Source organism: Argopecten irradians, chromosome 3 (genome assembly GCF_041381155.1).
Source record: "Argopecten irradians isolate NY chromosome 3, Ai_NY, whole genome shotgun sequence".
NCBI lineage: Eukaryota > Metazoa > Mollusca > Bivalvia > Pectinida > Pectinidae > Argopecten > Argopecten irradians.
Window position 1 is genome coordinate 45,017,988 of NC_091136.1, and position 17,863 is coordinate 45,035,850.

General features: G+C 34.3%; 2 protein-coding genes across 3 annotated transcripts; one reads left to right on the forward strand and one right to left on the reverse strand.

Moving 5' to 3' along the window:
* Window positions 1-57: 57 nt before the first annotated feature.
* LOC138318763 (CB1 cannabinoid receptor-interacting protein 1-like) lies at window positions 58-12,046 on the reverse strand. Of its 2 annotated transcripts, XM_069261445.1 has the most exons (6): window positions 11,924-12,046; window positions 10,125-10,312; window positions 9,444-9,566; window positions 8,470-9,087; window positions 3,698-3,854; window positions 58-3,162 (listed from the first exon to the last, which is right to left on the reverse strand). In XM_069261445.1, the coding sequence occupies exons 4-6, from the start codon at window positions 8,634-8,636 to the stop codon at window positions 2,998-3,000; spliced, it is 489 nt and encodes a 162-aa protein (XP_069117546.1). In that variant the 5' UTR covers window positions 8,637-9,087; window positions 9,444-9,566; window positions 10,125-10,312; window positions 11,924-12,046; the 3' UTR covers window positions 58-2,997. The 2 variants fall into 2 exon arrangements, with proteins under 2 accessions (XP_069117546.1, XP_069117545.1); XM_069261444.1 differs by lacking the exons at window positions 9,444-9,566; window positions 10,125-10,312; window positions 11,924-12,046 and having other exon boundaries at window positions 8,470-9,136.
* Window positions 12,047-14,824: 2,778 nt separating this feature from the next.
* LOC138320052 (uncharacterized) lies at window positions 14,825-17,358 on the forward strand. The gene has a single exon (XM_069263139.1). It carries the CDS (start codon window positions 14,825-14,827, stop codon window positions 15,791-15,793), a length of 969 nt encoding a protein of 322 aa, XP_069119240.1. The 3' UTR covers window positions 15,794-17,358.
* The last annotated feature ends 505 nt before the right edge of the window (window positions 17,359-17,863 follow it).

Here is a 17,863-nt window from a genome sequence, read left to right on the forward strand (position 1 = left end):
TAAATAAGCAGGTTACCAATGATAGTGCGACGGTCAAAACAACAAAAAACAAACACCTTTATGATTATATTGCACGTTTTATTCTCGTTTTTGGTAAATAGCAACACAGCTCTTCCAACTAATTTGTTTTCAACAGACATAAATAATCAATCAACATACAAAATGTTTACAGGTTCCAGATGAGCAAAAACATTTTTGCATGAATGTTTGGTAACGTATTTGCTACTGATAAAACCTATCTATGATGAGCATACTCGACCCTTATACTGTATGATGCATTTTCACACCTTGTCACAACCAAACGAAAGACATGTATGAACAACAATTATAGCATTGCATTAAATCAAAACGAGCCAGTAAAACCCCTTGATTGAGCTGAATGGAAATATTCAAATTAAAGTTTATGGCAATCATTCATTTCCAGTAAAATAATCTATGTTCAATACATGTATATGATATTTCCGTCCTCTGCAACTTATAGCGACATGCTTCTACATACTTACCATTTTTATTTTGAAAAATTAGTATCATTTTACTAATATTAGTTATTTCAAATGTATATTGGATATTGGTCTTCTGAAGGAATAGCTAAATATATAAGAAGATATGATTATATTTTAATGAAAATGCGTTTTAGTAATATTAAACCTTTTTTATTAAAATGTTTGGCTGCAATAAGTTAGGGTGTTCATTTTATAAATTAATTTCAAATTGCATAATTATTCATTCGCAGACAAAAGCAAACAATTATATCAAAATAAACAAAATAAGAACATGTGATTTTTCACATCGTATATACTATTGCACAACTTTATACACGAGTCATTGTTTGTAATACTATAACATGTGTTTTGGTATACGTATACATCTTTGACGTAATTACGCTCATTATTCCATCGTTTTGGTATTCTGTCTTTCAATATTACATGCGTTAACTCCATTGCAGGTAGGTATCCATTGTGACGTCATTATTTTGTGACCGAAATTTGCATCGTTTTCCCTTAAGGATTTATTCTTCTGAGGTTTCAGTCCCGTTGAAGACTCGTTTCGACAAAGATCAAAGAAGTTATGAGATTTTCAAATAAAATCTATTAATATCTATAGCAAGTTGCCAGTTGCAAATTTTGTCAAAAAATTACATTTCTATTTTTTTGTAGATTTTTAAGGAGATTTTAAGAAATGGCCCATTTGGCGGCCATCTTGAAATTGTGTCTTTTTTCGCTTTGAGTAGAGCCACAGTTTTACCATTTTTTGCTGAAATTATTTTTACTTAAATCATCAATGCGCCAGCATTTTTAGCTGTATCGAGCTGATTTTTGCTGAAAATCTTTATTAGGTTCGCTATAATTAAAATATTGAGCATTAATGTGTGAAATGATATACTTTTGTCGCTTTACTTTTACATTTAATGGTAATTTGTGTACTTTTATTTTTTTTACTCTAAAATATTGAAAAATTACAAATATTGAAATTGGACAAAAAAGAAAGCACACGGACCCCCCATTTTTCTGTCTGATTTAGAAAGAAGAACTCTTTCCCTATTGATATACAAAATATTAACAAAAGTTTGATACCAGAACCTTTTCTATAAAGGGTTAAATTTGGCAAAAATGGCTGAAAATGATGCATTTTGTAGCTGAAAATTAAGGGATAGGGGTAGCATTTGTTGTTATTCTGAGAAAACATATGAGTCTTATTAATCAAAACTGGTATATCTTTACAGAAGACCACTGGTAAGTAAATTCTACATCCATACATATCTAGCACCTCTTTCCGAAATTATGGCTTAAATCACTTGTGTATATTGTCAAAACAGCAGAATTCCCAAAAAATCCAATATTTTGTCAACTAGGTATCTTTGAGTGATAATAGCTCAAAGACGGGCACACGAACATATGTTTTTATTTCCATTTTGTTTTATGGTATGAATTCCTATTTCTGAAAATCTATATGAGAAAAAAAGTTTAATACAAAATAGTTTTGACTTCTCAGAGGAGTACTTCCTTAACAATATGGCGTTTAGTTATGCTCGCAAACATATGACGTACCAATCAATACCTATGCACAAGAGCAGATAACTCTGTAATATGGCAATACAGAATAAATCATTCTCTGTATTTCATCAGGTTATGTTTAGCTCTAAAGGATCTGATGTGATATTTTTGTATAGCACTATCAAACATTTGGCGTAATATGGTAAGTAAATAAAGTCTAACATCATATTTTGTTTCAAATTTCTATGAGTATATCCCATTAAAATAAAGCTTTGATGTTAAAGCTTACTTCCTTCTTTCATTCAAATGACATACTTGACACACTTGCATCATAAACTCATAATCCCTGATGTAACATTGTTGACTAGTTTTGTACGTTCTAGTCTGCGTTCATTTGTTTCATTTGTTCACATTTTGCCAAAAGGTCCATACAATGTTGCTACGTTGGTCAGAGTCAAACGACACCTTTATGATTTTAATCTTTCCACACAATGTCCTAACACAACCTACAGAATTAGGATTTGGCAGTGTTTAAAGTATAAAAGTCTTTGGGGTGAAGTTTGCAGTTAAATGATCATTAAGTACATATGATACCAACGATTCATTCAAGACACTATTTCATGTTATCAGAAGAATAACAACCTCGCCTTGCCATCATGTTAGATCACCTGTTCATTATCTCCGTCTGTTTATCTAACATATTTCCTTCCAAACGTCTGTCTACTGCCATCCTTATTGGCAGAACTTCATCACGGAGATTCTCGATGTCTTATCGTGAATCGCAAATTTGGGGTTTCAATGGAAGGTCAAAGCTGGAGTCATTGATGCCAACGGTCATGTTAAGCTAATCGGTGCAGAATTCGTTTTGGAAAATGTGTGGGTCTATCGTTTCTAGGAAGAATGTGCCTTGTCTTACTCACTGTCTGGCATGCTAGCCGGAGTTACGCACTGCCTGGCGATTAGTGTCTTAGTAATTCATGGGAATTATAAAGCTTTTAACCAGTTAAAGATATTTTTCTTTGACTATATCAACATACGTTTGTCCGTCCGCTACTTTACAGTCAAAGTCTATCATATTTAGAGGTTGCCCCCATGATGAATGTTCTGTTTCTCCAGTTTTATAAAGCTTGATTTGGATATTTGTCTTCATGGTGACGCCGTGATCGAACTAAAAATGAATGGTGTAATTAATACTACAACACACAAAAAATCATTTAGCGACAGCATGAAGACAGATTATGCGAAAGGCAATATTTAGAAGCAGAACCATTCGCTTCAAATATAATTTAAATTTTCATATGATAAACATGTATTTATATATATATGTGTGTATAAACAACAAAGCATCGTTAACATACCAGTTATCGTTTAAACAATTCTTATCATCTATAGATTGTACTAAGTAAAGGGAAGTAACTCTAGATCTGTTAAATGAGATGCCGATGAAGGCACACTGTCATTATGTTCAAATCTAAGAGGAATTATTTCTATTATATTGCGTTTGTAAAATTCATTCATAATTTGTATGAAAGGATTATAATAATTGAAACAGAATAATCTATACAGATGTTATCTTCGCAATAGGAAGTTTCAACTACAGCTTGAGTCTGGCCCATTCATCACTTCCACGATTTACGTTGATTAAATGTTATTAGAATCACAGAAGTAATTGTTAATCAGATCATAAAAATTGAACATATTACCTCAAATAAAAATGTCAGGTCTTTCCTCTTGCCTCGGTTGTGTGTATCAAAGTTGACAGTACTAAACTTGGCTTTGTAGTACATGGCATCCTCGTCCAATGTCTTTGTCGGCGTGTCTGGGACGAAGTCCGTCCTCACGCCGTGTACCACCAGACCACTGTCAGATCAAACGGGAAATTAAAGATAGATACAGGATTACAGGAAACAATGACTTTTGTAACCAATTGTGGCACTGTGTTGGTCTGAGGCTATCACATGTCTTAAAAGGAAGAGAGATGGAAACGATAAATAACAGTATTATTCAATTTTGGCTAAAAGGTAAAACAAAGCAGACCGTAATTAAATTTAAAAAATCGGTCCTTCATATGTTGTTTTTTGCCAAAAAACAACACCAATTTACCAAATGGGAAGGGTACTTTGAGGTGTCCCACACAGGAGGGTTTCATTCTATATAACTTAAGTTTTAAATGATTTCTACTATATGACTGACCTATGGAAATTATTTTGTCTTCGATGTGGATCCACTATTTGGCTGTTACTGGCGTCTACCAATAAATGCAACATTGATTTGCTTTTATTCGTAGTTTATATTTAGAAGATTATCATAACTTAATATTTCATTATTTTGCAAACCTGCAGTTGCCATCCCATTGATCGATCCCTATTCCTCCCTTTCTGATAGATGTGTAATAGCATTTCTAGATCGAGATAATTGATTGTTGTAAGGTGAACGCTATGAATGCTTCAGAAACATTTGTTTTGTAAGCAAACTTAATTTCAAATGAAATGATATGTTCAGGAACACTACATACACGTTCAATGGAATAACCTAGCTATTCTATCTGTCAAGAATTATAAAGCAAAAGGAGGCTGATCAATGACCGCTGACATTTTAACCACTTCAGACAGCGTTTTTAGTTTTTGTTTGCCTCACCAGGAAGAAAAGAATTACAGCTGCTTTGAGTAAATAACCCTTCCCCATGAGTTCGTGGCAGCACTACCATGTAATGCCTACCAAACCACATCCCCGGTACACCATTGTCGGTATTGGTCTGTCTGTTCTGCTGTTTTATATCAAACAGATCAATACAACAAGCGTGCATCGCCCTGATATCACAATTAATATTGACTAAATTGAATCACTGAATCAAATGATAAAACACAACATGAGCATCCAACATATACAGTGCATCTGGGAGTGAGGATCGATTTTCGAGTTAAATCAGATATTTTTGTACCATGTAGGTATTGATTTTCTGACGTGTCATAGGCGTCGTGTTAATCTAACACCAGTATAAATCTGATTCTGCAACAGTAATGATCATTCTCATATGTGTTGATGTAAAGTGATATATCGAAATAAAGATAAATAAATTAGGTTATTTATCTAAGGCTATGAAATACTGGCATTACTATCAAACCCCCCTGGTTTTCTATTACAAGTGGTCAGGATATGATACTTATGTTATAGCAATCTAACGAAATTTTCATCCTTGTCTCTAATTAATTGCGTAATCGATAGACTAAGGCACACCTTACTACGTGACCGTGTAGTGGTAACGTATGTATATTAAGGCTTTATCTACATCAATGCATATATCGATGTGAAGCTGAAAGAAAGTGTGTATGTTCCTGCATTAATTTATAGATTTTATATGTTATAGCAATGCCTTAATAAATGTGAAACCTGTGGAAATAGAGAAAATTATATGTGTATGTGACTAAAGCCTTAGCGATATATGTATACATATGTGACACATGAATATTTATGGTCACATTGTGGTTAAATTGGAATTTCAATTTCATCATGAGCAACTGATAGCTGCCATATAAATCCAACGTAAAAGCCAGAAAATGAAGTTTGTATTATAAAAAACAAAAGGATAGCAAAGAATGATATAAGAACAGTTTCCTATCAGGCAACAATATGGAGATCAGTTCCGTTTGTTCAATTAGATTAAAAAGTAAACAATGAAATAAAATTAATAAGGACGAGTCAGAATGTACATGGAATATGTTCACTATACCATATAGGAATAAGAAAATTATATTTAGTACGATCTTCAGCAATAATCAAATTCTAATAAAATTCCAGCTTTGACTGAACATTACAACCTTTTAGCTAACGTAGAACTATTTTGGTTAACTAAGACTTGAAGCCAGATAAATAATTGACACAGCGCGTGTAAAACATGATAACGCTATCTGGAGCGTTGGAAGGTATCGACCGTTTGCTCCAGTACGCTTGGCCATGTGAGGTACACTCTCTTTCCTAGACCTATATAAACCTGTAGTTATTTAACTATATACATCGATAAAACCTCACGCCAGACGCAATCAAATTTACCAGCAGTAGGCTATATAACACACATTCTCCAAAGAATTACTCGTTTAAGTAATTGAACTGTTACTTGTGTTTCGTTTTTTCGCAAATCGTCAGAAAATATAAAAGATAAGAAAGATAAGAATCGACTAAAGTTACGTACCATACATATTAATTGCTTGATGTTGTTGAACAGAACTATTCATACATTATACTCTTTGAGTTTAACCAATCGTCATGGCGTCAACAGAATAGCTGTATTCCTGTCAAACTTTGGAAGTCATTCTTAAGCATCAAGATGGTTACTAATTATGCGATGCCAAAAGTTACTGTGGAGAGTCTTTTGAATCACAAACCTAAAGTTTGTTGCGTTCAGCTTTGGCATTTCAGACCATAAACTTTTATCGTGAAAGAAATGGCGGAACATCGTAGTATACTGTATGAATATAAAATAAGAAACAGTTGTAATGTTTGTGCATGAAAAAATTCGTTATAAAAGACATGAGCGTTCGTCTGTTCATAAGCTAAGCTAAACCCATGGTAAGCTTTAAATCTTCCCTGTCATCGGGAAATGATTGTGAGAATATCTCCAAAGAAAAATTGAAAACAATAGAACAGGGATAACTATAGTGTCATTCAATCATTGCCTTCCTTAAACATATAAGCATTGAACGTCTTTCAGTTGGCATTCATAGACATTATGAATGCCAACTGGACAGAGGCAAATTCCATGAAGCGCGCTAGCGTTCGATGCTTATATTTACATTTGGTTACAATTTTATGAAAGAATAGATAATTCTCTGTTAATAAATGTTTTGTCCTAGTTCTGTAGGTTTTGTTAGGGCATTGTGTGGGGATCAGTTGGCTTTGCCTTGTCAAACATATAGACGGTTATAGTTATTCAAATGTATTCTATCGGAATGTGATTTAATAGACCAAACAATCGTGGATAATTGTGTGCTATTAATGCATTATGCGAATGAGAAAACCATTATCTTCATGATTTGCAAACAGCCTTAAAGGGCCACTACCTTTCCGGAGCAAAATTTAAAGGTTTCTTAAAAACATTAATAACAAAAGAAAATATATATCGATGGCTTAAGATGAGGTTACAACACCAAACATATGCAAGATTTCCTGTCTAATGTATGATAAAAGTGGAGATGCATTTCGCTGTTTTGCCGTCTGGCGCAGTGATAGTCAACTACCGCGCGGCATTTAGGACGACGGCGGGAAACATAAAACGACCCGCGTTATGAAAATTAACATTTTATTTATTCTAATTAAACAGTTCTGAAGGTGATGATAAGTGTGCTAGTAAACGTATAGTTAATAACTTCTGCGACTCTACAAAATTATTGATCTCGTTTTACATTCCTATTTTAAAAATTAAAAGCCGTTTCGGAAAGGTAGTGGCCCTTTAAGTAACGTTTTGTTTGATTACACAACGTCGACATGTCCATAGCTAGGGTGACTCACAGAGACTCAGAGACGAATGCGTGCGTCTGCATACCAAGCAATCGCTTTCTGTTATTGTTTTCAGGTGTATTTTTGTTATAATGACTTTATTGATTTTTGTCGGTTCATTGTATAAAGTATTTTTCGTTGTATTGGGGAATATTTACCATACAAGCCGTGATTTATAAAAATATTTTCTTGTTTTTACAGCGGGAAAAATCAGAAATACATCGTGACATACATTTGGTATCGATTCAGTACATACTTAAGCTATACAGAATTCTGTTTTTAAATTATATTTTAGACATGGCGACAGCTGTCCAAATTTTTAAAATGTATATGTAAATAAAGCAAAACTATTCCTATTTGGTTTTATAACTATAATATGCAGATGATGATACTGCTGCCATTTTTGCTTTCGTTATCGTTCTTATTTTAGTCCCTACCTAAGGTGGCTCATATTCGTCATGTAATATATTATTTAATAATGTTTTTACATGTGTTGAAATCACAATAGTATGAATGTAAAGCCAAATCCGTGACTAATGCATAATCAGGTTTGAATTAAGGCTACCAAGATACTTATGTTTGACCCTGAGGTCATGAATGTCTACGCTTGACTGTTTACAACTCCGAGAGCAATAAACCGAGAAAGTGTGTACACATCGTAAACACAGAAGTACTGTGTGTTGGTTGTTCGGTATATTTATATTCTCCATTGAAAGTTGACCTGGATGTGTAGTACAGAATACAGTAGTGCATGTATATATTCTTGTGTTAAAATAGTGCCCAAGGCCAACTTACCAACGTAGACACTATGTACAGACTACGGTATACATCTTAACAATGCACGTATTCAACCAACTCAACAGGGCGTTATACAAATTTTTGACGATCGAAACGTCTTTGATACCCTTGAATGAAAGTTGGGGCTAGAAGGCGTATCGATATCAAAGGTATAAAGGGTAAAATGAAAGTAGAATGGACTTACCGGAGAATCATCGATGGTTTTATAGTTAGCTTTATCCAGTAGTCTGTGTTAATATTCATTTTAACTGTCTGAGACTTAGAGAACCTTTCCCCGTCCTGTTTATGGTACACTGGCTCATCATTGTCCTGCTTCCTTAATGACATGGAAATTTTGTAATTTTTCGCCATTTTTTCCTTCCAAAATTGGCTCACATATTACAAAACACCAGTTTTATTTGCAGCGCCACACCCCCTTGTCGTCTGTTAGCAGTCTTCATCAGCTGTCGTCTGCTCAGTGCTAGCATAGATGCCCGGTGAACGAACGCATGATAATCATAGAACTATCGCCTTAGCAATGGCGACGTCTTGACCTGGAATAACCTCTTTGTTGTAAGCTAATTCTAATTGGTATACAAGGCACAGTACGTAGTTAAGTGGCCACCGATCAATAGCTGCATTAATCTCCCAATATTGAACACGCATGCGTAAACACCAATTCTAATACTAATACCGTGGCTATGAGAGTAGAACATTTATAAAGATGTCGCATGTCAGCAATCTGTCAGTCCGTCACCAATCAATATAACCCAATACAGCAGTCAGGTTTACACCACTGAACACAGTCATCGGGTCTTCTGTTCTGATGGCGAAACAGACTTAAACACTTTATTAAATCATACATGCAACTCGTAAAGCAATGTGAAAAATTATGATTCATATTATGTGCTGATTTTTTCTAATCAAATTAACTGCTTGTATGATGCAACATGTTCTTGTTTTAATTTATTTAGACAGGGAGGACAACTGCAATGCGAATGGTCAAGTTTAGCTTGCAATGCAATAAAGACCATATTGTCATTGGTATCAACCTATTGTATCTGTCAATCAAGTTCATAACGATATCGATGGAATATAACAGTTCAAGTTGAAGAAATGTCCAAATTTAATCTAGAATATAAGTTTGCAGAAATGTCCAAATTTAAACTGCATACTTACAACTATTTTTTGTTCTATGTCACAAATTAGCACGTTATCCAGAGATGTGTCACCCTTCCTCTTGTCGTTAAGGCGCGGTCTCATCTGTGCTCCGCTTTGTCATTCATCATATTCCTTTATCAACTGATTGAATCCACAGGTTTGGTAAAAAAAAACGAGAAAATGTTTGATATTTTTCATCTTATGGGGTCAGAGGTACTATAAGCACATAAAATGTTTTATGATATGACAGTATACTGATGTATGTTCAATATGAAAACTTATTACAAAACGCATTATCTTCTTCTTGTATTAACATATCAGTTGAAAAATGTGTCACATGTTTCAAAAATTCACGTTCGATACAAATTCCAAGAATACTTTAAACAGTTTCATGAAATGTTACATCGTTATCAGTTAGTTAAAACTCTATTGCACTTCATTTTTATCGTTGGTAGAATTATACATGTATGCTAAGCGAAAGTTAATCACTATTTCTGTTCTGGAGAAGCATATAGCTTATGTATATTATGAAAACCATTCTGTCAAAAAGGTATTATTCCCCTTTGAAGTTTCAAATAAGAGACTTCTATTGACGGAAAATTACTAATTAGTATATGAAAGCTAATATATATTGAATCAGTGATGATATCCCAGAGTTCATCAATAATTACTTAGTTCTAATTTACTGACTATACGTACGTAGGGGCCGCGGTGGCCGAGTGGTTAAGATGTCCCGACATATTACCACAAGCCCTCCACCTCTGGGACGCGGGTTCGAATCCCATGTGGGGCAGTTGCCATGTACTGACCGCTGACCGGTGGTTTTTCTCCGGGTACTCCGGCTTTCCTCCACCAACAAAACCTGGCACGTCCTTACATGACCCTGGCTGTTAATAGGACGTAAAACTAAACAAAACCAAACTGACTATACGTAATACACTGTACCGTAATGTAATTCGTATTGACGACAAGTTTTGAAGCACAAAACAGGAGTCCTAATTAATTTCGATTTTTAAAGTGACTAAGATATGCCTTTTTAGAATGAAATAAATTAAAGCGGCACAGATATCAATTTATATTCTCTGTAAAACATATAATTTTTTAAACTTTATTCCATATATAAAAACGGCTCAGTCTTCAAGTCCTCTTAAATCCGACATTCATCACTCAGAGAGTCTACCATGATAAAAAGATAATACATGTACAGACGATGTAACGATCACATCATCTTGTCATTCAGCCATGTCGTTAACGTGTAGCCTTAGGTTGTAAGTACATATATATCATTACATTATAGAACCAGTGATGTGACAGCCTCACTGTTTTATAGGTTATACATTGCTGGTATTGACATACATTTGGAGTTATTATAAGTTAATATTATAAAGAATTTACATGTTAGATAATAGGATTTGGTTTTGAAGATGATTTTAAACGGTTTGTCGGTAAAGGAAATATGTTCTGCATATTGGGAGAAAAGTAATGCATTAATCAGTAAAAAAATGCACAAAAATGCAGTACTTCCATTAGTTTTCACATAAAACTTGAAGGTTACATTCGTCATATGGAGAAAACAGTTCTCAAAACGACCAGGCTTGGCTTTATAAAAGCACCAACTTTGAAGGTAGCTTGACTTACAAACGTAAATGGTTTCTGTGAATTATCCTGACATATAACAATGGGGCATTTCAAACAATGCGATTATAGGAAGAAAAATGTGTTTTAAAAAGACTGAAATTTTGCACTTTGAATCTGTCTTCCCAATTTATGAAACATTCTTTCTTGGTACATTTTAAAAACACATTTTTTCATGTCTTTAACTTTAAGATCAATTGAGTAATTAACTCGCCAACAACCAAAATTATGATTAGTAACAATATCTATTACCATTTGGACAATTAACTTCATTATCGATTTAAAGGTCAGCAAAATGTTTATGGGATTGATTATGACATAACTCTAATTTCAAAACAAAGTGAATATATTAACCTTAAACAGAAAGTACGTCTTTGATATTCTGAAGCAAGCAACATTAAACAAGGCAATAACGAGTGCAATGAATGCTACAATATAATACAACATATAACAAAACAATTCAAGGGAAGAAACTCCTGTGTATCTAAATGAAAAACACTTAGCAATATTGTCGTTATTCTGTTTGCCCGTATTACTTAGTACATCTTTGCACAACAATAAAACGTACTGAACCTGGATATTTCTGTTTGCAATATTGTAAAACATTCGTATCTTGAAATTTAAGTAAGAATTATACCTTTCCGAATTCTTTATCACACCAATTAAAACACCAATCAAAGTAGGACAATTAGTAGGGAAAAACTACAGCCTGTCCCAAACCATCTCCCAAAATGTGTCCAGGAAGAAAATAAAATCCCTTTATCACAACCTAATGATATACACATGTATGTTTATCTCTTAACTTGCATTGTCAGCTTTAAAGGCAATTTCTAAAACAAAATCCGTGTCATTTTAATACATACCTGACACATAAAATGCTCTGACTACCAATGTTCATTTCCATTCATCGACTATCCTATTTAGAAATTGAATATCGTATGAATGTAACACCAAGGTTAATTCATTCATATGGATATGAAAACATAGTTCGCCAACATCGATATACATGTATATTATTTGCCAGACCTGCGCATGATACATTATATGCCTGTGTATCAGTACAAAAACGAAAGTGAAACCAATGAACTGGATTGGTAATGAATGAGTAGTGCAATGCATTTTATCATATAGCTTATGTGTTATCCAGCATATCATAGTATTAATGTTCTGTTGTCGGAAAATTAAAGAATGAATTCTCAAGTTGTAAAACGTTAACATTTATATAAAATGACAAAAAGCGAACAATAGTTGAATGGAACCAAAGTAGGTGTTATTTGTAAAGTACAATGAGTTGGTGGTTAGTATCCTTTCTTATTGATCTCAAAGTGTTTGTGTCAAGATAAACAGAACTTAGGGAGGGAAAAACAACAAAGAAAAACATTATCAATTGTCTAAAATAAATGTTAGTCTGTCCATGGTAGTTTGATAGTCCATTCACCTCTCTACATGTTCAAATAATTGCTCAATACAAAGGCAAAACATTCGTCTTAAAAACTCCATTCCATTTATAGTACTGTGACTAAAACTTGTTTACATACATGAATATTCTTATTCTATATGTTATATAATATATATATATAAGAAATAAAAACAATAACGACTGACTATTAAGCGCTTTCGCTCCATTCAAGAGAGCTCTCCAGACTTAATATGTATTATACAGTTATTGAATGGGTATGAGGGAAATAGCACTTTTATTGTCCCCCGAGACATAAACTATTTCTATAGTGAAAAGGAAGCAAAGGTATAATGAATATATATATTAAGTCTGAAGAGCTCCCTTGAATGGAGCGAAAGCGCTTATAGTCAGTCGTTATTGTTTTTATTTCTTATATATATATATATTATATAACATATAGAATAAGAATATTCATGTATGTAAACAAGTTTTAGTCACAGTACTATAAATGGAATGGAGTTTTTAAGACGAATATATAATATTTAATATTTAACTTGTCATATATATATATATTTATAATAGTAGTTGTAGGTAGTTATCGGTGTGAAAGAGATATTTATGAAATATTTGTCACAATACTTACATAAATATATACATGTATATAAACGAAACTTTCATATCTAAACATGTAAATATACCTGTACTAATTATGTATTTTTGGTAAACATGGTGTTGTCGGAGTCTGTACACATTTGAGTATATAATCTGCGTGTACTGTAAATGAACCTTATTCTACGTCTGTGAAGAAAAAGTTCCCATATTGGTGTTCTACAAATAATCATATAAATCCCTTGTCATTACCGCCTACTTTGTCTGCCTTGAAACCTGGATATATATTATCGATTTATCGGACAGAAGCAAACCAAAAGACAACATCCCTCAAAGGGTTACAAAGCGTTCCCATGGTAACCGCATATCGATCGGTTGTCACTATATACAATGCTTACCTTGATGATGCCATTATACAATTAAACAGCGAGTAAGCCTTAGCCAGCCACACTCATAGACGACAGACAGGTAAGACTGCTCTTCTTTTCACATGTGTTCCATGCACGTTGAGATGAGATGATAATTTCCAGTTGCAATGCATACAGATACTAGTGGGTCTTCTACATCATTCTCGACCTTGATGCGCTGTGGGTATTTGGTCTGTAGTTAAATTTGATGTAGAACATGTTTTACTGATTCTGTGATCAGTTTGAGTTTGTCAATTAAGATTCCGTTGATCGATATCCGTACACAAATGCTTTAATGCACCTTCATGTAAAAAAACAAGCAGGAGCCCTTCTGTGGTAGACAAACATCCGGCTTATTAATAACTAGTTGGAGTAAACGCGAAATACAAAATTCTAGTTTAAAATCAACCACGGAAAGTAATGATATTAAACTTATTGTACTATTGTACAAAATGAAGCTTCAAGTGGTCAGTCTATTTATGACAGTGATTGCCTTTTAAAATAATTATCGTTTGTGTTGTTTGTATATGTTGTTAATCAACATAATGACGGAATGTAGCATTTTCGCTCTCATTACTATTTGCATGTTTCTATAAAAACTATAAGCTAAAAGTAGTAATACAGTGGGGAGTTCATTGTTAATAAAAGGTGTCCTAGTAAGAAACTGTTGCCAGCGTAATTAAGTCACAAACATCCGTTCATGGTTTTCACATCTTTAGCAAACATTCCTGGGTTTCCATATCTGAAATGGATGTTAGAATAAACGTTTTAGAAGGAATACAATCTAGATCAAAGCTAATAGTGACGTCTTACACAGACTCTGTCCTGTTACCGTATAGCCGGTAGATTTCTGTTGTAGCGAATATTTCATCCTGATAAATTAAACACATGTACTCTTATATGCATAATGCCAAATAATTTCCCACTACAATATTATATTCTTGTTTAAAAATTAAATAGTTTCTTTATATTGATTATAAGGAAAATCTAGAAATATCAATAAATGTTCTTTTTTTTTTTTTTGAAAATTAGATAGTTTCTTTATAAGGAATAAAAAAGGAGACTCTTTTTTTTGCGGTAAAAATGAGTATGAATTGCGGTTTGGGAACTTTTTTATCCTGATTATCTAGATACAGTGTATATGTTTCTATCATTTGAATGTTGACTCTCCACCTAACGTAATGGAAGCCTAACCCCACTGATAAGGGTTAGGACTAAACTTCTGTAATATTATGTAGTCTAACATATCGCGAATTTCCCTAAAGACCTTTGCACATTGGTATTGAATGTAACTATATTCAGCTTATGCTTCTGTTGTTAACAGGTTCTCAGTCTGCAGTTCCACGATAATGGTGCTCCCTTCAGGGTACATGAACCATCCAGACCGGACACAGACATCCCAGTCGGTTAAAAGGGCAAGTATCGACAATGCTGTACAGAATCCGGCAAAAACAAATAACAGCAACGGGAAAAAGGTCCTGCATAAATTTTGGCGATCATTGACAACACAGTCGTCACAGAAAGACATAATCGAATCAACAGATGTGAGACAAACAATGAAAGGGAGGTCAGCAATACGGCCAGAAATCGCTATCCCTAAGATCATGTTAACGGCACCAGATGGCGCTGCTGTAGGCTTAAATCACAAGCATTCAGCTCAGCGCTGCAGTCTGTACTCGGGCTCATTCAAGGCAAATCGAAAAAATGAAGACAGATCACATTCCACAACAACGAAATATTTACGAATTTCAAATTCGACATCGAAACCGTTACGGCCGTGGACAAACAGAGTGCAGTCACGAGATACCGGATTAAAAAGTGACATTACGAAAATTCCATATGAGTGCAATGGTGTTTTTGATTCTCCGCTTAAAGAAACACGTATAAGATCCTTCCGAGCACCTAGTCGTTACGCTTATTTGAAGGCTCAGAACACACACAATTCCGACGAGAAACATACACATCCGACTGATAGTTGTGAAACTAGTACTTATGGCAACGGCGAGTCGGATTGTGCCCATCAGAATCTGACAAAGGACACGGTTACTTGTCCCGAGCTACTCGACCGCCATGATAAAGATGACACGGATTTATTGACGGAGACTGACGTGGAAACGGTGTATGCGATATTTGCACACGGTAACGATAAACAAACGTCTACTAAATACGTCAGAATTTGTGATTCCACAGGCAGCTTTGTCGATGATTTCCTCGAGGAAGATAAACTCTACAACGATTCGTGTGTGGGATTTCAAGATATCGATTTAAGCATTGACCCAACAACTTTGTTGTCTTTAAGCGATGATGGTTTTCTTTAAAGTTGTATTTCTTGTAATTTTCACCATCACAAACTGTCGTAAAACATACAATGTTTGATATGGATGTTTATATATGATTAATCAGATCTATAAAAGCACCAATATACTATTGACATAGCGGTAAATGCCGAATGAAATATCACACGTTTTGAAGGAACCGCCACAGTCAACGCCATGTTTCAAACTTTCGGGTAATATCGGAACACCGAGTTGCATCACGTGACCGACATCGATATCGGCGATCCCCGTATAGACCGGAACCTCCCGAGCCGTGTCACATGGTCAATAGATCGGACCTGTTCGGATACTTCCGAGCTATTTTAAACGTGTACACGTGCACGTTAAAATCAATATCTTAATTTAATTGTTTAATAACTTTGAGATACGAACTTTACAAAAGTCGGTAAATATCGAAAGTTAAAAACTTTTAGAGACGGAGAAAAATATGTAGAACACTTTAAAAACCTTTTCTATGCCAAAAATACAAGTCACAGACCATACAACTTTAACAAGTGGAAGTCTTGTTCAATTTCTAACGTTCAAAAAGACAAACAAAACTTTAAAGTATGATGTTAAACCATTTACAGTATAGAAAGTTACGTTATACAGGTCCTTCCATAAAATGGTACACCTGATGACCCGTTGAGTGCTATGGCATTGGGCGGTGATCGAAAGGACGGTGTCTGGATAATGTCTAACGCAGGTCAAGACCTGGCGGTCCAATATTAACTTGGGACAATGATCTACAGAATGTCACACACCTTAACCACTGAGTTCCGGGGATCACATGAAGAAAATATTTACCATCCAAGACGAAATTAGCATAAGCGGCCTCCTTGTTCAGACTGAAATATGAAATGTTGTTAAAGGATTAAAACAATGTTTTGCGTCATATTGACACTTATCATGCCGTGTAAATGTAAATCGTTTTTAGATTTTCAGAATGAAATAGTATCGTTAAGCTAGTTTTAACTAAGTAGCACTTAAAAGAATATAGAAATGACTTATCCGCCACTTCTTATTTTGCAATTTTTTGTGTGAACACATTGGTCATTTTCCCGTGCAATTGCGAAAATCAACGTCTTAATGATATTGTCATCTTTATGTACAAAAATGAACTATTAAACAGAAGGTCAAGAGATCTGGACGTTACCTTACCAACAATTTTCCAATATTTCGCGAATCATTTTTTCGATAATAACTAAATAATATATGCCCTGCAAAATCGCGTAAATATCACCCCTGTGCAAATATGTGGCTATACGGTATTTGAAAACAAGAACAAATGATAGTGAAACAAAAACTATTCATTAAAGGTTTTATTATTTCATCAGCAACAAGATATATATTCCAATCAAAAGTAAGTCTACCTGCCATGGCTCAGTTTCACAAATATTCATAACTCTAAGGATTCCATTAACTTGTCAATGAGATTCTCCATAGGAAATCGTAACAACTTTTGAGGAAAACTCTTAATATTCAGCAGACTTGTTAGGTAAGACATACACATGTTTAATTGCATTGTTGACTGATTCAATTGCATTGTACACGGTTAAGTGATGTATAATGTTCAATCCACCGTGGGCCACCCACGATGTAATAAAGTGTTGAATTTTAAGTCGCAAGTTCATTGTCGAGGAAAATAGCATGAAAACCGCAAAAGTCAAACTAAATGTAAGTACAGCTTACTGTCAACATGGTGTTGTCCACCAAACTGAATGTAAGTACAGCTTACTGTCAACATGGTGTTGTCCACCAAACTAAATGTAAGTACAGCTTACTGTCAACATGGTGTTGTCCACCAAACTAAATGTAAGTACAGCTTACTGTCAACATGGTGTTGTCCAACAAACTAAATGTAATTACAGCTTACTGTCAACATGGTGTTGTCCACCAAACTAAATGTAAGTACAGCCTACTGTCAACATGGTGTTGTCCACCAAACTAAATGTAAGTACAGCTTCCTGTCAACATGGTGTTGTCCAACAAACTAAATGTAAGTACAGCTTACTGTCAACATGGTGTTGTCCAACAAACTAAATGTAATACAGCTTACTGTCAACATGGTGT